Source organism: Dryobates pubescens, chromosome 25, assembly GCF_014839835.1.
Source record: "Dryobates pubescens isolate bDryPub1 chromosome 25, bDryPub1.pri, whole genome shotgun sequence".
NCBI lineage: Eukaryota > Metazoa > Chordata > Aves > Piciformes > Picidae > Dryobates > Dryobates pubescens.
The window spans coordinates 11669420-11697051 of NC_071636.1; the positions used below are offsets into that span (position 1 = coordinate 11669420).

General features: G+C 44.1%; 2 protein-coding genes across 4 annotated transcripts in view; both read left to right on the top strand.

Annotated features, from left to right (window-relative positions):
- The window catches only part of LOC104309709 (E1A-binding protein p400), a 52527-nt gene extending 41524 nt beyond the window's left edge, over window positions 1–11003 (top strand). Inside the window, exons 43-55 of the mRNA XM_054173253.1 lie at window positions 344–400; window positions 528–606; window positions 1178–1378; window positions 2373–2418; window positions 2506–2615; window positions 3151–3355; window positions 4037–4200; window positions 4571–4777; window positions 5067–5262; window positions 5850–5980; window positions 7153–7314; window positions 8324–8401; window positions 10086–11003. Of these exons, the coding sequence (XP_054029228.1) occupies window positions 344–400; window positions 528–606; window positions 1178–1378; window positions 2373–2418; window positions 2506–2615; window positions 3151–3355; window positions 4037–4200; window positions 4571–4777; window positions 5067–5262; window positions 5850–5980; window positions 7153–7314; window positions 8324–8401; window positions 10086–10358 (1909 nt within the window). The 3' untranslated portion in view covers window positions 10359–11003. The remainder of the gene's footprint in view (window positions 1–343; window positions 401–527; window positions 607–1177; window positions 1379–2372; window positions 2419–2505; window positions 2616–3150; window positions 3356–4036; window positions 4201–4570; window positions 4778–5066; window positions 5263–5849; window positions 5981–7152; window positions 7315–8323; window positions 8402–10085) is intronic.
- A 2400-nt stretch (window positions 11004–13403) lies between these two features.
- On the top strand, window positions 13404–25913 carry NOC4L (nucleolar complex associated 4 homolog). Of its 3 annotated transcripts, XM_009911060.2 has the most exons (13): window positions 13404–13510; window positions 13932–14039; window positions 14576–14725; window positions 15304–15403; window positions 16258–16292; window positions 16399–16449; window positions 17322–17433; window positions 18038–18098; window positions 19295–19405; window positions 22504–22667; window positions 23478–23560; window positions 24413–24526; window positions 24827–25913. In XM_009911060.2, the coding sequence occupies exons 1-13, from the start codon at window positions 13439–13441 to the stop codon at window positions 24941–24943; spliced, it is 1278 nt and encodes a 425-aa protein (XP_009909362.2). In that variant the 5' UTR covers window positions 13404–13438; the 3' UTR covers window positions 24944–25913. The 3 variants fall into 3 exon arrangements, with proteins under 3 accessions (XP_009909362.2, XP_054029147.1, XP_054029146.1); XM_054173172.1 differs by lacking the exon at window positions 16258–16292 and having other exon boundaries at window positions 16349–16449; XM_054173171.1 differs by lacking the exon at window positions 16258–16292 and having other exon boundaries at window positions 16364–16449.
- Window positions 25914–27632: the final 1719 nt, after the last annotated feature.

Here is a 27632-nt window from a genome sequence, read left to right on the forward strand (position 1 = left end):
GCAGAAGAGCACTCTGCTTTTTTTGTTTGGGTTTGTTTTGTGGTGTTTTTTTTAATCTACTTTGTAAACTAGACTTTCCATTTGCCTGAACTGGCAACATTTTGATGTCTGTGCTGTTTAGTAGTACGTTGTTTTGTCAGTGTAATCCTTTTCTGTATTCATTTAATATTTACTCTGAGTCTTTCTGAAATGTCTTTTTCCATGCAGGCTCCAGTACTGAACAGAATGTAATGAAAAACCAAAACTGCAGTGTTACCTGCCCAAACATGTGAAATTAAATAATTGGTTTAAAGTTGTTGGGTTTTTTCCCTATTTCCACTAATGGAGTTTTGCTCAATTTCAGACTTGGCATGAATCCTTTCCAGAAGAATCCAAAGCATGCATCAGTGCTTGCAGAAAGGTGGGCAATCTCTGTCTTAAAGGAGTGACAAATTGTGTAAAAGTGCCTTTTTCCCCCCCACCCCCCATTTTAACTTCCAGTTATTTATTTGTGATGGTTGTGTGCTTTGTCTCATCATTGTTTCTAGTGGAATCAACTATGATAAGCCTCTTCCACCAATTCAAGTAGCATCCCTTCGAGCGGAACGTATTGCAAAAGAGAAGAAGGTATGGTCTCCATCCCAGCTGTGGGTGCAGTAATTAAAAAATTAGAGAGCAGAGGAAGTAAGAGCAAAGTTGGCTTCTGGGAGAAGTTTGGTGGTGCAATAGATGTTATGAGCAGCTGCAGATTGTTCATGTACTAGGATCTAGATATCCGAGGTCCAAAGTGGGACCTTTCCTTGGACCTATATGTCACACTCATGCTCATTTAGAAGCATCTTTTTGGACAATATATGCAGAAGATCTAAAAGTTTTGCTTTATTCTTGGCCATTCTGTAGCTTCCTTTCTTATATTATTCAGAAGGAGTTATTTGTCCTTGTTGTTGATGGTGAATTGCTTGTTGTGCTATGCTCTTAGCCATATAATCATGAATGCAGCTTGTAGTTGGGAACTAATTAGGCCATGTAAGTGGGAGTTAGGGAGTTAACTGTGAAGACAGATCTGTCTTGCTGTCTCTGCACACATGTATATAACACATGCCTAGAAATAAAAGGGTTTTGTCTTTTGTTGTTTTACAAATACATCCTGATTGTTCCATGTTTTGAAGACTGTGAAGCTCACACTTTGATTTCCTAGGCTTTGGCTGAACAGCAGAGGGCCCAGCAGCAGACAGGTCCACAGCCTCAGCAGCAGCAAGCTGGCCAGCAGCAAGCTCAGCAACCAGCTGTACAACAAGCACAAGCCCAACCTCAGCCGCAGGCTCAGGCACAGGTAGTTCAGCAGCCTCAGGCAGTAGTGCAGACTGCAGTAACTACTGTGGCCAACACAGCAGTATTGGTAAGAAAGGGAGAGCTTGGTGCCTCTGATGTAGTAACTTCAGTTCTTCTGTGTGTACCATATTTGCCTGTTTTTTCTTCTCTGGAAAGTGAGACTTTTAGGTCAGTATGATGAGATTCAAACTATTCCTTTCTTTTTGTTCTTTTTCCTGACTGTGCTGGGTATCCTCCTTTTGCTCATTAACACTGTGTTTGTACCATTCTAGCAGTAGGTCTTGACATTCTGAGGCAGAAAACCACTATAGCATTTGCAAATATTTTTGGCCTTTTTCAGTTTAGACTTTTAAATTAATTTAATCAAGTCTGAGCAATTAGATTTACACAGTCAATGAGCAGTGTTTATACAGAAGGCTTGGAGAATAAAGAGAATGTAGCTCTAAGAGCTGCTCTGTTAAAGTAACTTCAAAACCAAAGCTTTATGAACCTTTGAGAGGCAAGTGAAGTGTTGCATCCTCCAGGACCTACCATGGGGTTAGTTTATTGCAAATCTGTGCAAAATTTTCATCCAGAGTCTCTTTCAGTGGAACTGATGACAGGTCTGAGGATTTTGGTTTTAGAGCCAATCCAGTTTGTATACTAATGCTTGCAGGCAGTGGTGATTTGATTTTGCCTGTGGAGGGGCAGGAGTACTTCAGCTGTTACAGGAAGAGGCAGAGGGTGGGTTCTGACCCATAAGTATTGCTATGTATCTACTGCTTAGTGATGGGTGGCTGTGGTGTGCCAGAGTAAGATGCTGCTCCCTTCTTCTGCCAACAAGGGTGTCAAATGTCCACTATTCACCAAACATTTGACTGGTCTCCAGTTGCTCATTAGTGTGGCAGAATCCTAATACATACATTGTAGAGCAAATGCAGAAGTACCTGTGCATTTTACTGCATTTGAATAATGTTGTCCCTTCTGGAATACAGCATTTGTGTTGCATAGTGAAGTAAGAGCTATCTTCAGTTTTCCTTTATTGTTTTTCTGAACTGTTCCCTTAATTGTCTTCCAAATAGGCAGGTGCAATCAAAACAGCAGTCACTGGGACAAGCATACAGACTGGTAAGGAGACTTTCTAATGACTGGAGATGATAGGACATTCAAATTTTCACTTGTAGCATCTCACATTTAATCCTGGCTTTCTTTCAGCTACAGTGAGTGGAAATGTCATAGTGAATACTGTTGCTGGAGTTCCTGCTGCTACCTTTCAGCCCATCAACAAACGTCTGGCTTCACCTGTTATACCTGGGACCCTGACTGTGAGTAGATCATGTCATTAGTTGTGTGCCTGGACTGATCGTGGTTGTGTGTTTTATCAGCATATCTGTTTTCTTCTTTAGCTTTCCATGTTACCAGAAACTCTGCTTCTTGCAAATTTCATGTGCATCATGTTGATCTTGTATCAAACCCCTCTCACTTACCAAAATATCTGATATTGCAACAGTTTATCAGAACATTTCCTAAGAGATACTGCTGTTAGAAGTAGTTCAAAGACCTTTTTTTTGTTAATTATGATATTTATTATTATTTTAATAGTTTAAGGCTATGGGAGATTAAGCAAAAAAATGGCAAGGCAGTAAAATGAAATGTCTGTGATGTAGTTAAGGGTGAGGTGATCAGCTTGTTTGAAAAGAGATTTAACTGGATGCTGAGACTTACCCAAACAGAGTTGGACCTCCTTTGCTTCTGCATTTTTACTCCGTTTCTGCAATTGCTTAGACCATTTCCAGAAGGTTCCATAGCTGTGTATGAGGGATGGAAGCTGTGAGAAGTAATGACTGTGTTCCTTTCCAGACTTCGGGAGGCACTGCAACCGCACAGGTGGTCCATACCCAGCAGCGAACGGCAGCAGCACCTACTGCTTCCACAGAACTGGTGACCATCGCCTCTACCCAGGGGGTTCGTGCAGTGACGTCAGTGACAGCATCAGCAGTAGTAACCACAAACTTAACACCTGTGCAATCCCAGACGAGGTCTTTGGTGACTCAAGTTACACCAGGTAATAATCAAGTGTTTAGGGATTTGTTTTTCTGAGGGTATGTATAAGGCCCCAGAATTTCTGTGGAATAGAATAGAATAGAATTAACCAGGTTGGAAAAGACCTTGGAGATCATTGAGTCCAACGCTATCTAATCAACTAAACCATAGCACCAAGCACCCCGTCCAGTCTCTTTTTAAACACCTCCAGTGATGGTGACTCCACCACCTCCCTGGGCAGCCCATTCCAATGGTCAGTCACTCTTTCTGTGAAGAACTTCTTCCTGACATCCATCTAGGTTGCTTGACCACCATGGCCCCAGCACATTAGAAGTCTGGGTTTGTTGGCAGCACAATTAAACTTGCTTTGTTACTGGTGCTCAGGTTACATTTTTCTCTGGTATTTCTGGATAAAGGGTTGCAGTAGAGAGCTACTTGGCCTTTAGGCATTACAGCTGAAAAATGACTATTAATAGTCTATATATACCAGAACTGACTGTCTCGACTCAAACCCATTGTGAAGAAAGGAGCCATGTGTTTTGTTACTTACTCTGCTTATTCTTATTTGTAGTTTTAGTCCACAAACTATGCTGGAGGAGAAAAACACTCATTTCACATCTTGGCTTGCCAGGTGAAACCAATGAATTAAACTGAATGTTGAAAATAATTTTTCAGAATGTTTTGGTTTTTCCTTTATTCACAGCTACACCAACAGTCCAGCTGTCTGGCAAAACAATCACCCCTGCTCACTTCCAGCTTCTGAGGCAGCAGCAGCAGCAGGCTGCTCAGGTGCAGGTCCCACAGATCCAGGCTCAGGCACAAGCCCAGTCTCCAGCTCAAATAAAAACTGTAGGGAAATTGTCACAGGTAAGGAAATGCTTCTGAAGTCATGCAGTATGTTACTCTAACTGTTCATTGTAAGCATCATTAACAGCGTGTGTTGTACCTTGGTTTCTTGAGCTAGAGGGAAATGTAGCTCCTTCTTAAATTGGATTCTGCTAAAATGTTATGCAGGCCACTAGTCTGGTGGTATTCATTTCAAACAGACCACTGTCACAGTAGGTCAAAACATAAAGTACTGGCAACCCATTGCATAAAGGGTTTGCATTGTTAGCTCTTTGCTCTCAACTGAAGTCTTCCATAGGATGTTTCTTCCTTAGAGCTCCAGATACATCTCCATTTTATCCCTGTAGTCCTGTAAAAGACTGGAAATGATGGAAGTGTTTGATTTGTGCAGGAGCAGCTGATCAAGTTGCAGAAGCAGAAGCTGCAGCTTCCCCAGCAGCAGGCAGCACAGCAGACCCAGCAAGGGGCACAGCAGCAGACAGCACAAGTACAAGTGCAACAGCAACAGCAAACTCAACAGCTCACTGCTGTTACAGCACCTCGTCCTGGCACAGTTCTCACAGGCACTACCGTGACAAACCTGCAAGTTGCCCGTCTTGTAAGTGGTCTTTGACTTGGCAAAACCAATCTTCAACACCTCACTCTCTTCACTGACTTAAATAAACTAGATACCAGTCACTTGAGCACAGAGTGCTTCGTGCATTCCTTAGGCAGTACAAAAGATACAGCTGTAACATAAATAGCATTAGATTGCACTTGCTGATACCAGCTCTGAATTGTATTACTGTGAAGGAGCAGTTCTGTGTAGAAACACTTACAACTCTCACTTGTTATATGCAGCAAATATTTTTGTGCCAGTGCAGTAATCTTCATTCCTTACTGCTTAGACTCGTGTTCCTGCTTCCCAGCTTCAAGCACAAGGACAGATCCAGGCCCAAACTCCACAAGCAGCCCAGGTTGCTTTGGCAAAGCCTCCAGTGGTGTCTGTTCCAGCTGCCGTTGTGTCATCTGCAGGAGTCACTACGCTCCCTGTTACTGTTGCAGGCATTAGTGTTGCCATTGGGCAGCCACAGAAAGCAGCAGGTATGTCAGCAGACTTGCTAAGTCATAATCAGATGTTAAATCCTGCTTTTTTTGAAAGGTCAGATGTTTCAAATAATGGCTCTTTTAAAAACCTAAAGTGATAGAGGTTGAATTCCAGCTTATTTCTAAAATGAGGTAAGAGAATTGAGCTTATTCCATTTAATCTGGGGGGGTTGCATGATTCCTTAGCCAGATGTGGTTGGTTTGGTTTGTGGGGGTTTGTTCAGTCTGTGCATGAGAGTGGGTGAGCAGATTTTACAGATAAAGGTGTAGTAATGGCAGCATTTAAAACAAAATGTAAAATGGAAGTAGGAAAACTTGTATTTTGTAGCATGTTTCCTGTGCCATGGGCAGAATTGTTCCTGTAGGAAGATTATTGTTAGAACAACAGAATGTTGCTTTTTTTCCCCTTCCATTGTCAAAATCATATGTCTTATTCCCATTAAAATCAGTGGGATATTAGTGCTTGAAGCTATGCAGATGCCTGAGTCTATAAAAAGCACAGTCTGTGTTTGCAAGCTGTGATTACTGGGACAAAGCAATAAAATGAAGACTCTCAGAGTTGTAATTATTTCTGTAACTTGCAGGGGGCCAGACGGTAGTTGCGCAGCCGCTGCACGTCCAGCAGCTTCTGAAACTCAAGCATCATCAGGCAGCACAGCAACAGAAAGCTATCCAGCCTCAGGTTGCACAGGGTCAAGCTACTGTGCAGCAGAAGGTACTTGCTGTTTCCTGTCCCATGAAGTTATGGAATGCCTCTGTGGTTGCAAAGCTTCAGCTCTGAATTACTGAGGACACTCCTCCTGGGGGTGGGGTGTCAGTCAGGATTTCTAGGGATGGATCTTAAGTATGTCTTGAGAGAACAGTTTCTCATGTGCCTTGTCAAGTGCTTAGGAATGTTTTTCAATGAGACTTGTTTGCACTGATTTCTCATGTTCCAAACTGGGTTCTGTTGTTTTCCTGTTTTAAATAACTGCCTTCCAGTACCTGAAGGGATCCTACAGGAAGGCTGGAGAGACAGTTTTCCATAAGGGTGTCTAGCAACAGGACAAGGGGGAATGGTTTGAAGCTGAGGGAGAGTAGATTCAGGCTGGATCTTAGGAAGAAGTTCTTCAGTACAAGGATGCTGAGACTCTGGAATAGGCTGCCCAAGGAAGTGGTGGCTGCCTCCTCCCTGGGGATGTTCAAGGCAAGGTTGGATGAGGCCTTGAGCAGCTGAGTCTAGTTGAGGTGTCCCTGCCTATGGCAGGTAGGTGATGATCTCTGAGATCCCTTCCCACCTAAGCCATTCTAGGATTCTCCTAGAAGTCACTCCTAGGAGTCACCATCACTGGAGGTGTTCAGGAAGAGACTGGATGGGGTGCTTGGTGCCATGGTTTAGTTGATTGGATAGTGTTGGGTGATAGGTTGGGCTCGATGATCTCAAAGGTCTTTTCCAACCTGGTTAATTCTATTCTATTCTTATTCTGTTCTATTCTTATTCTATTCTGTTCTTATTCTTATTCTATTCTATTCTATAATGAAGATTCTTTTTAGCCACTTCTAATATGAACAGATGTGGAATACTCCCAAAGATTCTCACTGTTTACAACATAAATGGTGAAAAATAGGCTTTACCCTGAAATGTCAATCTTCTCATGGGCTTTGCAGTCATGCAGCCACCAGTATGCTATTTTGGAAGTGTATTACTGCATTCAGTAAATACTTCAAGTGATTCAGAGTATTTGTGTAAGTGCATGAAAACTTGCTGCTAATGCTCCTTTTGCTATTGTTAATCCTGGAAGCATTTTGTATAGATAATTGAGTTTAATGAATTTTGGTAGCTATGTACTTGTTCTTTAAAACACCCCTGTATTTTGTATTTACTGATGCTTCTATTCTCTTCTGCAGATAAATGCTCAACAGGTTACAGTCCAAGCCCAACAGCAGACGTCACAACAACAAAAAGTAACTTACACTACACAGCCTGCCATTAAAACACAGTTCTTAACAACTCCAATTTCCCAAACCCAGAAACCAGGTGGAACCCAGCAAGTGCAGGCCCAGATTCAGGTACAGGTAACACAGGTAACACAGGTTTACACATTTAAACTCTACAGTGACTGGAGAATTGTAAAGGTGACAGGTGATGTAGCATCTTGGCATCTACTTTTTAATTCTAGTCACACAATTGTTTACACTGACTTCACAATAAGATTCATTGCTACTGAATATGCAGCCTGGTAGCAGGTCAGAGGAACTATCTAAGCCATAAGTTCTCCTTTCCTCTTTGACAGAAATACATGGTCACTCATTTGTATTAAGCAAGGGATTTGCTGAGGAAAATGCAGTCAGAGTTCTTCCTGCTTCCTGGAGCTACCTCCCTGCCTAACCTCTGGCAGCCAAGAGCAGCTGGCAGTTACCTTCTTTTCTGGTAACTGCATCAGCCTAACCAAGATATAGGAAGGGAGATAGAATTGGAAGCCTTGCTCTTTCAAAAGTTTATTTAGGCCATTTGAACTTCTGTGCTTCCTTCAGTTGTAAATATATTTAGGAGAAATATATATATATATTGCAGCTAAAATCCCTCTCCCTCTCCCTCTCCCTCTCCCTCTCCCTCTCCCTCTCCCTCTCCCTCTCCCTCTCCCTCTCCCTCTCCCTCTCCCTCTCCCTCTCCCTCTCCCTCTCCCTCTCCCTCTCCCTCTCCCTCTCCCTCTCCCTCTCCCTCTCCCTCTCCCTCTCCCTCTCCCTCTCCCTCTCCCTCTCCCTCTCCCTCTCCCTCTCCCTCTCCCTCTCCCTCTCCCTCTCCCTCTCCCTCTCCCTCTCCCTCTCCCTCTCCCTCTCCCTCTCCCTCTCCCTCTCCCTCTCCCTCTCCCTCTCCCTCTCCCTCTCCCTCTCCCTCTCCCTCTCCCTCTCCCTCTCCCTCTCCCTCTCCCCCACTGAAAATGCCAAGCTGCAACTTAGCATGACCAGGGCTTTGGAAAGGCTTTCACTTTGGTAGCCGTTTTGCCAGGCAAGGTGTGTTGCAGCTATTAGCAGTTTGTACTTTGACCAAATGCTTCTGTATTTCATGGCACTACAGGTTGCAAAGCTTCCACAAGTGGTCCAGCAACAGGCTGCTGTTGCCAACATTCAGCAGATGGTTTCAGTTTCCCAACAGGTAGGTTTTGGAAGCTCACTTATCTGGAGTATGTGTATTTTTCCCCTTATGTGTGGCATAGGCAGTGGCTTTGAAAGATAACAGCATGGTGCCTTCTATAAAATTGAATCATGTGAATACTGGGTCAGCTGCTGTATATTCTCTGCTCTCTAACTTGAGGCAGATAAGATGCAAAATAGGTTTTAAAAAATGTTTTCTAGAGCTGAAGGAGCTTAAACATGGGTTTGTTGTGGTGCATAGTGAAGATAGCAGATAATGAGTGCTATCTGAGTTTGTTCCATAACATTTGGAACAAATGATCTTGTTCTAGTTCATAAAGCTCAAGTGCTCTTAGAAGTCTGAATGCTGTGGTATCTCTTCTAAGTGTGGCTTGATAAGAGACAGGACTAGGGCAAGAGAAGGTCAAACAGCTTGGCCTTCCCTAACTCCCAGGCAATTTATTTACACTACTTAGAACAATGTTGTCCAGAGCATTAGCAAAAAGCATAACTTAGGCAGTTGGTTGGCAGGAATGATTTAACTTAGGACAGTGGATGAAGTTACTGCCTTCAGTGCACAGAAATCTGAGTCAATCAGCTCTTAATCTGTCACAGTTTATAGTGCAGTGCTTCAGTGCAGTATGAAATCTGTGACTGTTATCTTAAAATGATGATAAAGTGGTGTAAGATGACTGATAACCACTGCAGATGTGAATGCTTCAAGGGCAAGGTAGACAGCAAGGAATAGAAACCTCATCAGTCAATACAAGATGTCCTCTAGAGTCAGTTAGAGCTCCTAGATAATTTTACAAGGTACATTAAAAACTAGATTTTCAAAAGGCACTGATGCTGGCATGACTCTGGGACTGTGGAATTCCATGATAAAAAGACAAATCAACAACTTGCCTCACACACCAGTCAGTAAGATCAGGCTGTGCTAAGTCTTTTTAAAGCTCTGGTCTCGATGTCTGTGTGGCATTCTTGTTACCTGCATTTATAGTGCTTCCCAGTGGATTCCTCTTGGATGGATGGAGAATTAATTTTCCCCTGGAGAAGCCCTTGAAGCTTCATCTGGCTTATGCCTCTGACAAAGGCAGCTGAAGCTGCTCAGTTTTCATTACCTTGTCCTCTGAGCATGGAGGCATTCAAATTTCCTCTTGCCCTGAGCAGAGCTGCAAAAATGAGATTTCTGGATGGAATTCAAACTATTCTGCCCTAAATTGGCAATAGAGCCTGGCAGCTGTATTCTGAGACTGGTAGGAAGCTGTGGTGGCTGCATTGATTGTCACAATATGGGTGCAGAGTTGGCATTTCTCCTTCTTTGATCCTCTTGTCTGTCCCTCTGTTGTTTTTCCTGCTCCTTCTCTTCTCCTGCAGTCCAGGAATTTTCCTGTTTATCCAGTGGGGTTTTTTACCTTTCATCCATTTTCTGTAAACGATCTGGGAGAGTTTCCTTTGATTTGCACAGCAGAAATCTTAAGTACCAGCATCTTGGCTCTCAGTTCTGATTCATAAGGCTCTAGAAGATGTGACAGAATGTTTCTCAATGAAACCACAGAGCGCCCCCCCCCAGCCTTCCTGCTTTGTCAGAGATTCTTGGCAGTCAAGAGAGCAAACACCTGTGTCAGTGAGATACCTTCTGGAGAGCATGCTCAGTTTTATCCCAAACTATACTTTTGTAATTGTCTTCTTGTCCTAACTTCTAGGTGCAAGCTCAGCCCCAAACTGTGACGCTTTCTCAGACAACAGCAGGTCAGCAGCAGGTTCAGGTGATTCCTGCAACAACTGCCACTGCTCAGGTTGTCCAGCAGAAGCTGATACAGCAGCAAGTCGTGACAACAGCATCTCCCCAGATTCAGGCTCCAGGTGTACAGAATCCAGCCCAGACACCCACAACCTCTGAAGCCCAGAATCAGCAAGCAAAAGTACAGATGAGAACACCTACTGTCAGATTAAAGGCACCTACTAAACCAAGCTGAACTAATGATTGAAATGCAATAACAGGGGAACATGGCATTGCTTGTTTGCTAAGCCAAGTGGGAGGCTACTCCAGGCATCCAAATGAAGACAGACTGCCTCTTATTTTTCATTTCAGCAGAAGGTTTTTTTGCTGGTGAACATCAAAACATGGAAGAACATCTAATCATGGAGGAACATCTAAACATGGAAACTCTCACATGACTTCAGTGTATTAGCAACTGTTTAGCACTTAAAATCTGTACAAGATGCATTCTGCCAGTGTTCTCTTTGCTCATTCAAACCAGATAAAGCAAACATTGCTTCCACTTAGATTCTGCCCAGCTTCACAAAAGTAAATGGTAATATGCCATAAATGTCAGTAAAACTCATCTGTGTTAGCACACCACACACTTCCTGTGGGAATGTGCAGTTGTTTGCTCTGGTTTGGCTGTGTGATCAATATCCACCACAAAGCCATTCAACGAACCACGTGTGGCTAGTACAGTAAAGTGTTTTCCACCTGTGTAGAAGCGGCGTGTTGTTCTCTCTGGAGGTAAACGCCTCTGGAAGGTCTAACGTGCTTTGAAGTGCTCCCTGCAAAATTCAGCCAATAAATGTGAAAAACCTGTAAGTATATGTAATTAAAAAGGTTAAAAAAAAGAAAAGGTAAAAAAAAAAAAGTTCATTCTCCATTTTTGTAAGTCTTTTTAAATGTTTGTTAGTAGTTTTTGTGTACAGTTTACTGAATCACCCAACCTGTGCCCTCATTCTCATATCTCACTTTAAGATAATGAATATTTTAGGCATGAACTGAGTAAATACTGTGTTGATAGTAGATGTGTATTAAAGTGTAGCCCATTTCTTTCTTTCTTTCTTTCTTTCTTTCTTTTTTTTGTGGTAAAAGAATTGCCCAGTGGATACAGCTAGAGAAATGGTCTGTAGCTGTTTCGCAAGGGACTTCCGTCAAGGGAAATCTCCACCTGCTAAAAGCTTAATCTCTCTGTTTCGTTCTGCTCGTGCAACATGTTTAAATGTTCAGTACTTTCTACTCAGCTTTCAGCTCGGGGTGGGGTGAAGTGAAGGGCAGCGGGAGGTGGGGGGAAGGGAAGACTAGCGAAATGAAATCTAAGACTTAATTCTTCAACTCTGTAAAGAATAAGATCTAACTTTTGTACTATTCTTTTACTAAAGCTAATGATGAATGTATCTTCAGGTGGGTATTTTGGATGTGAATAGAGCGTGGCCTCTTCCTCCAAATCAGTTTGCCTTATTGTTAGGAAAAAAAAAACACAAAAACAAAACAAAAGAAGAAAAGCAAAAAGCTGCATAGAACTGTGGGGGGTTTCTTTACTTTTCTTGTGTAAAGCGGGCAACAGACTGTTTGCAAACAGCACTGAGGAAAACAAAAAAGCCCTTGATGGCTTGAATGGATTCGTTTGACTTCGGCCATAAAACTGCACGTCTAAAGTTCAGACAAAACGAAAACATTCCTTTTCTGAGAGCATGTTAACTTTCCTTTTTCCATTCTGTGATCCTTTTTACTCTTTTAGGAGGGGAGCCTATTTAAAGGCAAGGAGAACATACCTTTTGTTCTTTTTCTCTGTACGTTCACACCTGTTGGTACCTAGCAATCCACATGGCTTAAATACCCAGCCGGCTGCTCTGGTTCAGCAGGACAGGAGCAGCCTGTTCTGTTAAGGTCACGAATGTAAACACTGGGTCAGGCGGCGTTCCTGATGTTCTTTTTTGTATTTTATACCTCTTTTCTCCTGCATCCTCTTTTCCTTGGACCCTCAGGTCTGCAAATACAGGGGCATTGTTTGTTTGTTTTGTTTTTCTTTTTTAAAGCTGTTTGTGCATGCCGTAGTGTTCCCCTGACCCTGCTGAACCATTCGTTGGTGCCATTACCTGACCTTCCTTACCAGCTGCCGGGCTGGCACTGCTGTCAGCGGCGTAGCTTAAAATGCCCTGGTGAGGGAGGACTGACACTGTGTACAGTGTAGTGTTGCTCATCCCAAAAGATTGCTTAGTTAGACCCAGGTTTATTTTTAAATGTTTAGCTCTTATTACGTGCATGAAAGTCGTGTTGGGGGTGGGGGTGGGGGAGAGTGGGGTAACACTTCCAGCAGTGGGAAAGCTGTTGACTGCATCATTGTGCTGGTCTGATTTGGTGTTTAAAGAGGCAATTGTTTCTTGCTTAGGTCAGTTAATGAAGATAAAAATCAGCTTCTTTAAAAAAAAACAACACAACTTTTTTTCCTCCCCCATTCCCCCCCCCCTTTTTTTTTTTCCTTTTCTTTCTTCTTTTTGATGTGTCTTTCTTCCGGAGTGTGTTAGGAAGTCAACCTGTAAATACCTGCTGAACATAAGCATTTGTACTTGATCCAGTAGGATTATAAGGAATAGTGATGTATCCTACCTGAAGGTGTAATAAAGTGTACATTTTTATAATGCCGCCTTGCCGTGCCTTTTGTAACGCGCGGGGGCGGGGGGCGACTCGGACAATTTTTTCCTGCGGGTTTGGGGGTTGGCAGGCAGCGCCGGGCTCCAGGCTCTGAGCTCCGCATCCCGACCCCGCCTGCGGGCGGAGCGGCCGCCGGCTCCTCCTCCTCCTCCTTCTCCTCCTCCTTCCGCCGGCAGCATGGCTCGGGCCGCCGCGCTCGCTCAGGCTGTGGAGGCCGTGCTGGGCAGCCGCGGCAATGCCAACCGCGTCTTCGAGATCCTGGAGCTGCTACCGGTGCGCTGCGGGCGGGGAGGGGGGGGGGGGGGTCGGGGGACAGGGGTCGGGCGGCCGGCGGTGGGAGGCGGGGGCCGCGCCGCGCTTCGCTCCCTGTGCTCAGAGCCACGCTCTGCCCCAGGGCCAGGAGGAGGAAGATGTCCTCTGCGCTGCCAGGAGCTGCAGCCGGCTCTTCGGGGCACTGCTGGAGCGGAGGGAGCTGTTCGTAGGCCAGCTGCCCGCTGAGGAAGCCTCTCTCGCCGGTGAGTCGAAAGCTGGGGGTGGGGGTCCCGGGAGAGGCAGGGCCCGGAGCCTGTGGCTTTCACGGTTGGTCTGTTTCACCCTTTAGACAACAACAGCGCCGAGGACAAGTACAAGATATGGATGAGGCACCGCTACAACGACTGCGTGGATTCCTTGGCCGAGCTGATGGGGCACGACTCCTTCCAGGTCAAGGTAGGTCTGCTCCTGAGACGGGTTCGTGTGGAGGGTCCCTCTGGTGCAGAACTATCGCTCTGAAGTTCGGTGTGGGAGAGCAGGCAGTCCTGTAAGACACTGCTGGTGCTCTGTCTCACCTCTGCTCGCTACCCTGCCCTTAGCAAGTACACAGATTGCTTAGCGAGGAATATCTTCGCTCATTCTGCCTGGAGAGGTTGTGGTGTCTCCTCTGGAGACTTTCAGACCCTGTCTGGATGTGTTCCTGTGCAACCTGAGCTAGGCAAACCTGCTTTAGCAGGGGAATTGAACTAAGTGATCTCTTGAGGACCTTTCCAGGCTTCAGCAGTATGGGATTCTGCCTCCTTTAGAAATTGGCTCCTTTCAGTCTGACCCTTGGTGTCACTGTTGAGGTGGGGGTTTTGTGTTTATCTTTTTAAAGGAATTGGCACTCTGCACCCTCATGAGGTTTGTCGAGTTGGAGGCACGATACCCATTGATCAAAGTAGAGTGGAAGGGCACTTTGACTTTTCCTCGTGAACTTCTTAAGGTAAGTTGCAGAACTAAAGAGTTCCTCCTGTCAGTTACTGGATGGCACGCATAACCTCATGTGCTCACCTTCTCCAGGAGTAAAATTTGAAGTTGGGATGTCTTCAGTGCAAGGGAAGGGTGGTATCTCTAAAGCAAGTGTGAAGACCAGAGCTGCTGTTCTTGTTGATGGGAGCTGGTGCACAGGCTCCAGCTGGATTGCTGAGTGAGTGCTTATGAGATAGCAGTTCTGGGGTGTTGGTTTTGAGCCCCTGGCCTCAGTTGTGAAGACTGGGAGATGAGGAGGAAAGGTACTGCCCTCGGTGCAGCTACCATCTCATTTATAGATGACATTATCTTTGCTAGAAGGGGCCCATCTCAGAGGTCAGGAGGACTTGTCAAAATGTCTTGTGAGTGATGCTCTTGAGCAAGCAGCACACAGCCATGGTAGCTGCCTTTCTGAGAGTCAGGAGGGTGCCCTCAGCCATCACAGCTTGCTGTCTGTTCTAGGTCTGTACGGGACTCACTTGTTGCCTTCCTCCACAAACCTTTTGTTAGGTGGTTGTTGATGGCTTACTGCCCTTGGATGAGGATGCTTCGCTCCTCATCTCTCGCTTTCAAGAGTATCTGGAGTATGATGACGTTCGGTACTTCGTCACAAAGGCCGTCACTGAGAGTATTGCGCAAGTCATGCAGAAGACAAAAGAGGTAAGGAGCTGTTACTATTGAAGTGGGCATGGGTAAATGGTTGTGAGATGTGTATCAAGGAGGGACTAGTGGTATATGGAGACTTTAGAAGCAAGAGAAGTGAGTGTGCTCATCTGACAGCATCATTACATCAGTTGTGTTTTTCTTAGCAGAACTGCCATGTTTTGAGCAAAGAGCGTTATCCATCCTGAAACTGGAAATAGTTCAAGACACAAAATGTGGTCCAGGGTCTAGCTTCTATCCTACCCAAATCTCTGCAGCTCAGGTGGCACACAGAACTTTTCACTGTTCTCTTTCTGATGGGAAAGAAAAGTCTGTTTTCCCTACTGGATCCACCAGCTCTGGTAAACCAGAGATAGGTTTTGTGTTAGGCGAACAAGTAATACTCCAGGGTGATGCAGCAAGAGAGAATCTATCAGTACCTAGCTAAGCTGTCTGCATTTTTCCTTTCCTTTTTGTCTCTTACATGTATGCAGTGCTTAGGAACTAGGGCAGTGTTGAAGTCCAGCATCTTGCCATCTGTTGTGGAACTTGTTTCATCTTTGATCTTATGTTGTTTTGGTTTTTTTTTGTCTCAGAGGCCGCTGCCATTTTACCAGCAGAATGTGTTCTCCCTCATTTCGCCCATGATCATGCCCAACAAAGAGTCTGACATGGTCAAATACATGGTGAAGCAAGGTTAGTAAGCTCCACTGAACTGTGTCTGACAAGGAAAATCAAGGTTCAGATGTTAATGGTGTGAAGAATCTCTTACTGTTTGCTTCTGGAAAATGCCTGCTTCTGTGATCTTGGTGATTCACAGCATCAACAAGGTTGGAAAAGACCTCAAAGATCATTGAGTCCAACCTGTCACCCAAGACTTCATGATTACTAGACCATGGCACCAAGTGCCATGTCCAATCCCCTCTTGAACACCTCAAGGGACAGTGACTCCATCACCTCCCTGGGCAGCCTATTCCAACACCTAACAACTCTCTCAGTGAAGAACTTTCTCCTCACCTCGAGCCTGAACCTCCCCTGGCACAGCTTGAGACTGTGTCCTCTTGTTCTGGTGCTGGTTGCCTGGGAGAAGAGACCAACCCCGTCCTGGCTACAGCCTCCCTTCAGGTAGTTGTAGACAGCAATAAGGTCTCCCCTGAGCCTCCTCTTCTCCAGGCTAAACAATCCCAGCTCCCTCAGCCTCTCCTCTTAGGGCTTGTGCTCGAGGCCTCTCACCAGCCTTGTTGCCTTTCTCTGGTCACGTTCAAGAGTCTCAATGTCCTTCTGTGACCACCTTCTTAAATTGAGGAGCCCAGAACTGGACACAGTACTCAAGGTGTGGCCTAACCAGTGCTGAGTACAGGGGCACAATGACTTCCTACACAGTATTGCAAAATCCACATTCCTCAGCCTGCAGTGGGATCTGTCATGGTCTTGTGTCAACATAACTTCAGCACAGATTTTAAGGCTTTCAAATGACTAAAGTAAAACAAAGGGTTATCTTCGTTTATTTAAACATCTATTCCAAGTTAAATATCTCTTTCTCTTCTTAGATCACTTGGAGGAATTGAAAGTGTCAAATCTGCAGGTAACTGACTGTTCATTTGGTGCTCAGAGATGAAATGTTATCTGGTTAAAATGGAGCTTTATCTGCACCAGTATCTTTAACTCACCGCTTGCAATTCTCTTTGAAGGCTCACAAGCAGGCGTTCCAAAAGATGTGGCTCAGTTTTTTGAAGCACAAGGTGAGTGGCACTCCTGCGCTGATCTGGGTTGTTTTCCAGTTGCTGATTGTTAGAGGCTCTGTCTGTCCTTGCATGCCGCTCCTGGTGGGACCCCACTGTGCTTTCAGTGCCAGATGAGAACAGCCTGGTTGCCATTTCTGTTGGATTGTTCTCCTGCCAGTAAACATGACCTTGTGTATGGTCTGCTGCTTCTTCCTCTCAGCCTTTTGTTTCCTGCCTCAAACAAGGAATGCTCTGTGGCACAACAGCCTGAGTTATCCTAGAATGGAAGGCACCTTAGAGATCATCTACTCCAACCTCTGCCAAGAGCAGAGGCACCTCTCAGCTAGACTCAGCTGCTCAAGACCTCATCCAACCTGGCCTTGAACATCCCCAGGGAGAAGGCATCCACAAGCTACTTGGGCAAGGTTCCAGACTCTCAGCAGAGTCTCATTCCAGAGTCTCAACACCCCCGTACTGAAGAACTTCTTCCTAAGAGCCAATCTAAACCTACTCTTCCTCAGCTTAAAACCATTCCCCCTTCTCCTATTGCTAGACACCCTTATGAAAAGCCCCTTTGCAGCCTTCCTGTAGGATCCCTCAGGTATTGGTGTGCACATGTTGAAGGTTCCCAAGCCTTTCTGCCAATGACTTTCCCCTCTGAGCTGTGATGACACTTGTAGTTGTGAACATCTGTTTCATTGCCTGAATTTAACTGTCAGATGTCACTTGGAAACTCTCAGGTTTGGGACCTGTTGCTGCAAGCCATCCTGTATTGTCCTGGCACATTCCCTTTTGCTTATGTGTTGTTTTTCTCTTGAGCCATGGGTTGATGTTGTTCTTGGAGTCCTCCATCCAGTGGTTGTTTTACTGTATTGTTTTGTTCTTCCCAGCTACCCACTGGCCTTTACAAAAAAGTTCTGGTCATTCTGCATGACTCCATCCTGCCTTACATGAATGAGCCCACTCTCATGATAGACTTCTTGACAGTGGCCTATGGCATAGGTGAGTGTGAGCAGGCTTTCTGTCCTTCGTGAGGCTCTGCAGCATGGTACTTGGAAAGGCTGCTGGATACAACACCGTGACCCAGGTGATGAAATAGATGCATTTGTGGTTGGGATGAAGCTAGGGAACTACTGTGAACTCCATTGTCCCTGAAAGTGAGACACTTTTTACCTGTGTTGTCAGTGTCGTTGCTCCTTGTATGTGAGGGAGGTTTTGAGAGAGTGAAATACTGGAGTGATTCCTTTCAAATATAGAGTTCAGGCAGCAGTGCTGATACCTGGACTGCATCTGGATGCAGGATGTGCAGATACCTACAGCAATGTCCTTTCTGAGGAGGCCTTTGCCTCCCCAGCATGGCTTTCTTGGGGAATTAGAGAAGCATGTTTGTGTCTCTCAAAGCCTGTTCTTCTAAACTACAGCTTAATCTTGAGCCTAGGAGCCTCTGGATTGTTTTAGATGAAGTGGTGTTACCTTGCAGCCATTGTGCTGGCTCTAATCTCAGGCACTCAGTTTTGTGTTCCTTGTGGGAAGGTTTTATAACAGACACAAGCTGAAGCTGGTATTTATGTTCATACTGTGTTGATACCTGCCTGCTTTCTTACAGGTGGAGCAATCAGTCTGCTGGCTTTGAATGGATTATTTATTCTGATTCATCAACACAATCTGTAAGTGAAGAGAACACCTTGCTTAAAGGAATATGATTTTTTGCATTCATCTCTTTATAGAAACAATGTGAAATGGATTCTATACCTCTTCAGACTTGAAAATTCCCCACAGGGAAAGACAAACTCTGCAGAGCCGGCTCAGCATGCTGAGCTCTTTTTGATGGTCTGACCCTTTTTTCAGCTGAGCCTAAATATCCTTTTCTCCAGCCTGTGGTTGCTCAGCGCTTGAAAATCGATTTCCATTGATCTGATTACATAGTGAAGTCATAGTCTTTGGTGTGCCTATCGCTGGATCCTGTACCATTTGCAGTCAATGGACATAGTTTCACATCCTGAGAATGGCTGGGCACTGCAAGAGTCATAAATTCCACCTTACAGCTTGTTTTCACGCAGTGGCTGCAGAGAGAAGCCTAAGAAAGCTACACAGAGCACAGCAGTGGTCTGAGCTAATCTGTTACAACAGCATAGAAACATTTTAGATGCAGAGTAGTCCCATTGTACATCACTATGATGTACATGAGCCAGCAGTGTGCACTTGCAGCCCAGAAAACCAATCACTTCCTGGGCTGCATCAAGAGAAGCATAGCCAGCAGGTCGAGGAGGTGATTCTCCCCCTCTACTCTGCTCTGGTGAGACCCCATCTGGAGTACTGTGTCCAGTTCTGGAGCCCCTGTTACCAGAAGGATCTGGAGGTGCTGGAATATGTCTAGAGAAGGGCCACATGGAAAACTAGAGGGCTGGAGAACCTCTCCTATGAGGACAGACTGAGGGAGTTGGATCTGTTCAGTCTGGAGAAGAGAAGGCTCTGAGGAGACCTAATTGTGGCCTTCCAGTATCTGAAGGGGGCTACAAGAGAGCTGCTGAGGGACTTTTTAGAGTGTCATGTAATGATAGGACTAGGGGGAATGGAACAAAACTAGAAATGGGTAGGTTCAGATTGGATGTTAGGAAGAAGTTCTTCACCATGAGGGTGGTGACACTGGAACAGGTTGCCCAGGGAGGTGGAAGCCTCATCCCTGGACATTTTTAAGGCCAGGCTGGATGGGGCTGTGAGCAACCTGATGTAGTGTGAGGTGTCCCTGCCCATGGCAGGGGGGTTGGAACTGGATGAGGTCCCTTCCAACCCTAACAATTCTATGATCACTAATGGATGTTTCTTTCCACACCCCCCCCCCCTCTTTTTTTTTTTTAAACAGGGAATACCCTGACTTCTATAAAAAGCTGTACAATCTGCTAGACCCTTCCATATATCACGTGAAGTACCGCGCTCGCTTCTTCCACTTGCTTGACCTTTTTCTGTCTTCTTCGTAAGTAGCAGCTTTAGAGTGTGTGTGTGTGTCTGTGTGTTCACATATTTACCTCCTCCTCTTCTGTTGTCCAGACACTGTTCTTAAACAGTCCCCCACGTGACTGGATATATAATGTGTTCAGTGGGCCTGCTGCACTAGATTCATTTCTGCCAGGAAATCTGAATCCAAGAGTGTTGTTGCAGCGGTGTGTGATTTCTGTTTTAGTTTGTTGTTGTTATTTTATTTTCATGCATATTTTATTTTGATTAATATTTCACTTTACAGTTTAATTAATATTTCACTTTACATTTTATTCATATTTTACTTGTGATTCCTTTTTTAGTTTATTTTTAATGCATATTTTATTGTTATTGTAAATAATAGCTTATTTTTTTCTTTAGATTAATTTTTTATTTGTTATTTTTACTCATATTTTAAATATATTTATATGTTCTATATGTTATTAATATTTTACATTACCTTTTTATTCATATTTTACCTTATATTTTTATCCACTTTTAACTTTATTTTTATTTTAATGCATATTTTATTTTTATTTTAAGTAATATTTTTTATTTATATTCATTTACAATTTGGTGCTTTTATTCATATTTTTAATATTTTATTCATATGTTCTATATTAATATTTTACATTACAGTTTAATATCTTTTAATGTTAATTCATTTTTTACTTTGTTTTTATTTTAATGCATATTTTATTTTTATTTCAATTCATTTTTTATTTTATTTTATTCATATTTAAAGTTTTAATTAATTTTTTACTTTACATTTTTATTCATTTTTTGCTTTACATTTTTATTCATTTTTTGCTTTACATTTTCCTTTTTTTGCTTTACATTTTTATTCATTTTTTTACTTTACATTTTTATTCATTTTTTTACTTTGTATTTTAATTCTATTTTATTTTAAATTCATTTTTTACTTTTATTTTATTTAATATTTTATTTTTACATTCTTTTTTATTTTCTTTTTTATTCATTTTTTATTTTAAATTCATTTTTTACTTTTTATTTTCTTTAATATTTTATTTTTACATTCTTTTTTATTTTCTATTTTATTCATTTTTTACTTTGTATTTTTACTCATTTTTTATTTTAAATTCATTTTTTACTTTAATTTTCTTTAATATTTTATTTTTACATTCTTTTTTATTTTCTATTTTGTTCATTTTTTACTTTGTATTTTAATTCATATTTTATTTGATTTGAATCTTAATTCATGTTATTTAAATTTTTAAAATTTAGTATTTTAATTCCTTTTTCAACTTTATTTTAATTTTAATTAATTTTTAAATTTGTATTCATGTTTTACTTTATTTTTCCTTTAATTCATTTTTTACTTTCAATTTGATTTCATTTTTCATGTGTATTTTGCTATTTTGGAGGCTTTGCCACCCAGCCATCTAGTTTAAGGAAGGGAAACCCCATGCAGTTAGTGCTAATGGGTGTAGTTTGATCTGTATTCCATTCTGGCTGAAAGTGGTGATTTTTTTTCCCCCCTGTCTTTATGAATATGGAAAAGTAGCATTTGCAGGCTTTTTATAGCTCATAAAAGTGTTGATAAATTGATGACCTTTTGCTGACGTCTAACAGCCACATCTAAAACGTTTGGCAGCCTGTGTTGGTGCTGCCAACCCATTGTACACAGGGAAGGAGCTAGATAAGCAGCTGCTTGTAGAGTTGCCATCATACAGTATAAAACAAGGCAAGAGTAATGCTTTACAGTTCACCACGAGGCACCAAATATCAAACCCTCGTGTTCAGAGTGTGCTTTGGAGAGAATAACAGGCTCTGACAGATGGTGTCCTGTGGGGTGGCATTGCTGAGCCTTGCAGGTGTAGCAAGCCCTAGGGCTGAAGGCTGTGTGGCTGAAAATTGTCATCTTTCATCCTGGCTCTTCTGACCTGGGTAAAGTGCCTAAATGAGCTGATGGCTGTTAGAAATTTGCATTTTTACCATAAAGCAAACAAACAAACAAACAGAACTGTCCTGCACATTTACATTACAGCAGCTTTATGTTCCCATTAACAGCTGCAGTACTTGCTTTAGTCCTGGAGGTATGGCATAAATCTTAGCACCGTGGCCTGTGTATTAATGAAACCCACAAAACCTTGAAGAATATATTTGAGGTTGCCTGGCCAAGTATTCAGAAGTTTCTAAAAGGACTGAGTAACAGCTGCAGTGTGAATGACCAGGTAGAAGAGATGTACTGGGAAAGTGCTGAGAGGAGGTTGAGAGTAGCATTGAAGAAGGAGATTTGGGTGTATTGATTGATGAGGAGCTCACCATGAGCTGGCTGTGCATTCATGCAGCCCAGAAGGCAAATCACGTGCTGGGCTGCATCAAGAGGAGTGTAGTCAGCAGGGCAAGACAGGGGATTCTGCCCCTTTACTCTGATGAAACCCTGATGTGAATACTGCATCCAGTTCTGGTGTCCCCATTATAAGAAGGACACCGAACTGATGGATAAGAGTCCAGAGGAGGGCCAAAAGGATGATCCAGGGGCTGGAGCACCTCTGCTGTGAGGATAGGCTGAGGCAGCTGGGATTGTTTAGCCTGGAGAAGATTTGGGGGGAACCTTAGAGCTGCCTTCCAATAGCTGAAGGGATCCTACAGGAAGGCTGGAGAGGGACTTTTCCATAAGGGTGTCTAGGAATAGGGGGAATGGTTTTAATCTGAGTAGATTTAGACTGGATCTTAGGAAGTAATTCTTCAGTACAATGGTCCTAGATGCCTCCTCCCTGGAGGTGTTCAAGGCCAGGCTGGATGAGGCCTTGAGCAGTTGAGTGTAGTTGAGAGGCATCCCTGGTGAGGAGGTTGGAGTAGATGATCTCTGAGGTCCCTTCCAAGCCAAGCCATTCCACAGCTCACAGGCTGATATGAGATCATTAACACATGGAGTGGAAATACCCCCAGATTTGTTCCAGAGAGCAACCCTGTATTGCTGCTTGAAACCAGGATTCATACAGCTTCTCTTCACTGCAGTAGCCAGAAACCTCACTGATGTTTATCCTGAGCTGCAATTTGGCTTGGTGAGGCTGCTGGCCGACTTGCTAGACTTTGACCCTCTGGTTTCTGCTGTCTGCTTGCCCACAGTCACTTGCCTGCGTACCTGGTGGCGGCGTTCATAAAGCGACTGGCCCGGCTGGCCCTGACCGCTCCTCCCGAGGCTCTCCTCATGGTCATTCCCTTCATCTGCAACCTCTTCCGGAGGCACCCTGCCTGCAGGGTGCTGGTGCACAGACCCAATGGGCCAGAGGGTAAGAGGGAGCGTGGACAGGGTGGTTTTGTGTTGTGCCTTTAGACAACATGAAGAGGAGGATTCCTGTGAAGGAGGAGGGGAGATCCCAGTGCCAGTCCTGAGGTTTAGGGGAATCCCTCTGTCCCTCGAACTTCTGGAAAGCCAACAGACTGCTCCTGCCAGTTCTCTGATGCTGAAGACCTGTATGCATTGCCTCCTGTCTGACCATGGGCCTCACAACTGGCTCCTCTTGTTCAACTCGAGACTGTAAAGAAAAAAGAAACCAAGTGCATAAATCAAAGACCTCAATTTCTATCTGTAGTGTTTGTGAATAGGTGGCTCTATTAGGGCCTCAGCAGTCTCCCATGTTGTGGTAGAAGCCCCATCCCTGGAGGTTTTTAAGGCCAGGCTGGATGTGTTTGTGAGCAACCTGGTATCTAGTGTGAGGTGTCCCTGCCCACGGCAGGAGGTTTGGAATTAGACAGTCCTTGAGGTCCCTTCCAACCCTAACAATTCTCTGCTTCTATGATTCTATTTATCTCTCCCTGGCTTAACTGACCAGTGTTGGGCATTGATAGTGACCATTCAAAGTTTCCTGAGATTCCTCTTCCAGTTCTTTGTGCCCTATATCCTGTGCTCTGTAGAAGTAATATGATTCTCTAGTGTTGCCAACGGGGACTTGGTCATGGTGGGATGAGTAAGCTTGTTCCTGGACCCTAAGTGTCTTGGGAAGGAATAACTGGCTGCAGTGCTGCTCTGGGTGCTGTGTTCCATTTGGGGTTGTGTACATCATGTGAAGGGTATTAGCCTTGTATCTCTGTTCCTTTAGATATGTCAGAAGATCCCTATCTTATGGAGGAGGAGGAGCCATCTGAAAGCAGGGCTTTGCAAAGCTGTCTCTGGGAGATTCAGGTATGTCAACTAAAAAGGAACATGGGCTTCTCCCACCCTTGCTGTATCCTTGGCACGTGTTGGCAGTGAACAGTCCCACTGCTGACATATGAGATGAGTTTCTGGCTGATCATTTACTCTGCATCCTTTTCTATCCCAGCATAAGAGGCAAAAGTTGGATTAGTAGGTGATTTGTGAGCACACATCTGACCGTGCAGCTCGGAAGTGTCAGTTAACAGCTGAAACAGACTAAATAGCTGCAAATGTGTGAGGTCTTTTATTTGCTTTGCAGGTGAGAGAGAACTTGCTGAGCACTGATGGAAATTAATTGGGTACAGCCAGGTCATCCTGTAGAAATGGGTTTAAAATTGCTGGAGAAGATTGTAAGGTTCACCTTTCACCTGAGTCATTTGTAGGATGGCGTATGAAGGTTGAAATTGGTTAAATTACTCCTAATGGTTTCAAAACCTTAATGCCAGGACTATCACTTTCCATTTAAATGCTGCAAGGCTTTTCTGTAAGGGGCTGAAGCAGCAAGAAGAATGTTGTGCAGAAACAGGCAGCCCAGAGCAGAAGCTTGGATGTCGTATCAGGGCTGTGTGAGGTAATAGAATGGGGTTATGCATTGCCCATGGAGGGGTCGGTCTGCCTTGAGCTGGCTGTGAATCAGGTGAGAGGGACCTTTGATATGTTGCTGAAACTGGGGTTGCTTGAAGCTCTGTAGTAGCACAGTACAGCAAACTTGCCTCTGCCAGAATTGGATGCTCACTGAAGATCTGGCCATCAAAGGGACAGATACCTGTGTGGGAATCCAGATGCATGTGTGTTAGCCTGTACTTATTAGACCATCTCTTACTTGTCTTGCTTCTGCAGGCTCTACAAAACCATTATCACCCAGATGTGGCTAAGGCAGCTGCTGTCCTGAACCAGTCACTGTCTGAAATGGAGGATGACATCTCAGGGCTCCTGGAGCTCTCAGCTTATGAGGTAACATAGCTGTGCCTTTGTGAATGGTCAGAACCAGAGGAAAGGAGACTGGCTCCTGTGTCATGTTCACCAGCTGTGCTGCTGGGTGGGGGAGCTGACTGACTTTTGGTTACCCAGAGCCAGTGAAAACCAGGAAAATGTCTGTTAAATAGCAGAGCAGGCTGACAGGGCTGGCTTTTACATAAAAAGTTTATTTGCTGGATCTTTTCAGAGGCTAGAGGGAGCAGTGGTGCCAGCCAGGGTGAAGAGCTCGGACTAAGTTTTGCTAATATCTTCTTTTTCTTCCCCTCCCCTTTATAGCTTTTTGATAAAGAAGTGAAGAAAAAGGCTACTGATGTGCCCCTGGAATTCGAACAAGTCCAAGGTTTATTTGGGAAGAAAAATGATATTTTTGCAGAGCACTTCACTTTAGCTTGATGTGATCTCTCACAAACACATCTGCACCGCTGGCTGGTCTTGCAAACAGCTGAGAGCTGGACTGCTTGAGGAAGGTGCAGCCTTCTTCAGCGACCTTTGCCACTGCCCATGGATGGACTTGCCTTTGTTCCTCATGCTCACGTGCTGCCACCTGATATTTGGGAAGGATTTTTCCTCAGAGCAATGTTTTCTGGACTTGTTCACTGCTGGGATTCCAACCCTTTTCTCCAAGCCCGCTGGTGCTGGCTGTGATGGGTGACTGCATCCACGGACTATCTTGCTGCCATTCAATGGGGCAGAGGGGAACTGTGATCTCTGGCTACTGTCCTTGTTTTTCAGTTGTGTGGCTTTTATACTTGAGCTGACAGCCTGTTTGTACCAAGTGGCTTCAATACATAGCTGTAAACAATGATATTCTAATTATATTTTTTTCACAGCTGCTTTGAAACTCACATCTTCAAAGGGATGTTTAGCTTCCTATGTGCTTAACACTCCCACATTTGGGGCACTGAAAGCTCTGGTTTGTCAAAACCAGCTCGTAGAGCGATTCTCAGCAATTCCATCTGTGAAGTGTTGCTGATGTTCCTTCATGTACATCCCTCTCTTGCTGGAAGGTTGCTTAATTCAAAATGCTCATGAGCTTTGGCAGTCAGCATAATCCTGGTGACTGCTGTAGCTGGGGAGGCCAACTGAGGTGTCTAATCCTTGATTTTTGCTTCAGAGTGATAAGCAGCTTCATGTAGTTTTGCTTGCAGCCTGCAAGTGTTGGAGGAGCTCTGCCCAGTGTGTATCCAGGTGCTGATGAAGTTTTAACTAGTTCAGTGACACCAGGTGATTTTGTTCATTTGGATTTTTCATGCAGTTCCAGAAGTCATGCAGAAATTCCTTCTGATAGGCTTTTTCGTTGTTTTTTTGCCTCCCCTAAGGTTTTAAATTGGAGATAAACTCCCTATTAGGAGTGCAGATAAACTCAGGACTCTTTTTCATTAATCATTTTCAACACTTATCTCATTAGACTTTGAGTCTGCCTTCATGTTTTGAAATCATATTTTGTAGAGGAGGAAATGCAGTCAAAGTGGAGGTCAAGAAATTTCTGTGAGAGTTGGGTAGGGAGAAATGGAATGGAATCCAACAAGGACAAGTGTAGAATCTTGCATCTGGGGAAGAACAACCCCAAGGACCAGTGCAGGCTGGGGACTGACCTTCTGGAGAGCAGCTCAGGGCAAAGGAATGTGGGGGTCCTGGTGGACAGAAGGGTGGTGAGTGTTGCATGTATATGTATCGAATACCTGTCTCTGCAGCTTTTCCCTTTACTCAGGCTTGCCCAGTTGTATCTGAGATATGGGCAGCCTCATTCATATCTTTCATAATATTGACAGGAGTGTTAGAATTCATTGTTAATGCATAAATATTAAACCATTTGAACATGGGGCAAGTTAGGGTCTTGTGGTGTTGAGGGAGATCGTTTTGTCTGGCCAGAGGGCAAGTAGAGTCTTCCTGTCAACATGAAACCGTTCTAGGAGTGTGAGGCCACCAGCATCTTCCATGTTTCACCAGGCATGGATCCTAAGTGCTGCACTGCAATTAATGGTGACTTGGCTGGAGCAAGATGCAATTTACATTTGTGGTGGTTCTGTGTGCTGACTGCTGCAGCTGCCACTGGCACTAGACAGAAGGTCAAGCTTGCAGTGTGCTTGCAGCTCTCTGGGTGTATCTCAGTGCTGAGCTGGAAATGCTGGTAGCAATAGACTTAAGTATGTGCAGCTGGCCTGGTGTGACTGGAGGATTTTGTGGTGGTGCCCCACTGTGTTTGGTGCAGAGAAGACAGACCACAGACAGCTCAGAGGCATTTAGAGTATGGATGCACTTCAGACCAGCCTTGAAAGTCTTCCAGAGACTTAATCTCCCCCATCTCTGGTGCTGTGCTTCCCTTAGCAACGTTCCTAAACCATCTCTTAGGTGGAGAGATATCTTCAAGCCTCTGCCTGTCCGTGGGAAAAGATTCCACCTGGTCTTTTCATCAAGCTTTTATCTTTAAACTTTCACCTTCCTCCCCTCAACAGGAGGCATCAGGGAAAAAAAAAATTTAAAAAAAAAAAACCTCAGCAGTTATAAATATTAAAAGTTTCATCTGCACTGAGTGAACAAGCCTTATCAGGCTGCACAGCCGCTCCTGCTCCTGCTCTACAGGTCTCCACAGACCACAGATTATAGATGCTTTAATCAGCATGTGTATTAACTGGAAGGCCAGATGGAAGTAGCAGGCAGAGAGTGCATAAGTCACTCCTGTTATTATTTGATTTTTATCAGATGTGGGGAGCAGGGAGAGGGCTGTTCTGGGGGTGGTTGTAGTTGTTGGGTTATTTCAGTGAGCATAGAAGCTAGTTTTATGGAAAGGGGGCCATAGTCGCTCAGCCTCCCCAGCCGGCACTGCCTCCTTCCCCCACCGCGGGATAGGTGATAAGGTCTCCAGTTACTGTGGACTGCCCTTGGTTCATTTTCCTCAGCTTTCATTCATCTGAAGGCCGTTCAAAGTCAGCCCAGCCTGAGAGTCGAAGATAGAGTTGCTCATCAAGAGCATGATGAGATTTATCTTGTGAGTCAAAGGTCCCAGTGACCATGGTGTTTGTGTCAATCAGCTTAGCTCCTTCTTTTAAGGTATTCTTCGAGGGATAGAAGGAAGTGTACA

Bases quoted from the DNA above. Each gene is read 5' to 3' on its own strand.
- NOC4L (XM_054173172.1), top strand. From the start codon at position 13,439: ATGAGGCACCGCTACAACGACTGCGTGGATTCCTTGGCCGAGCTGATG. The intron at 18,099-19,294 runs GTAAGTGAAGAG...TTTTTTAAACAG, and splicing joins CTGATTCATCAACACAATCT to GGAATACCCTGACTTCTATA. The intron at 22,668-23,477 runs GTAAGAGGGAGC...CTGTTCCTTTAG, and splicing joins CAGACCCAATGGGCCAGAGG to ATATGTCAGAAGATCCCTAT.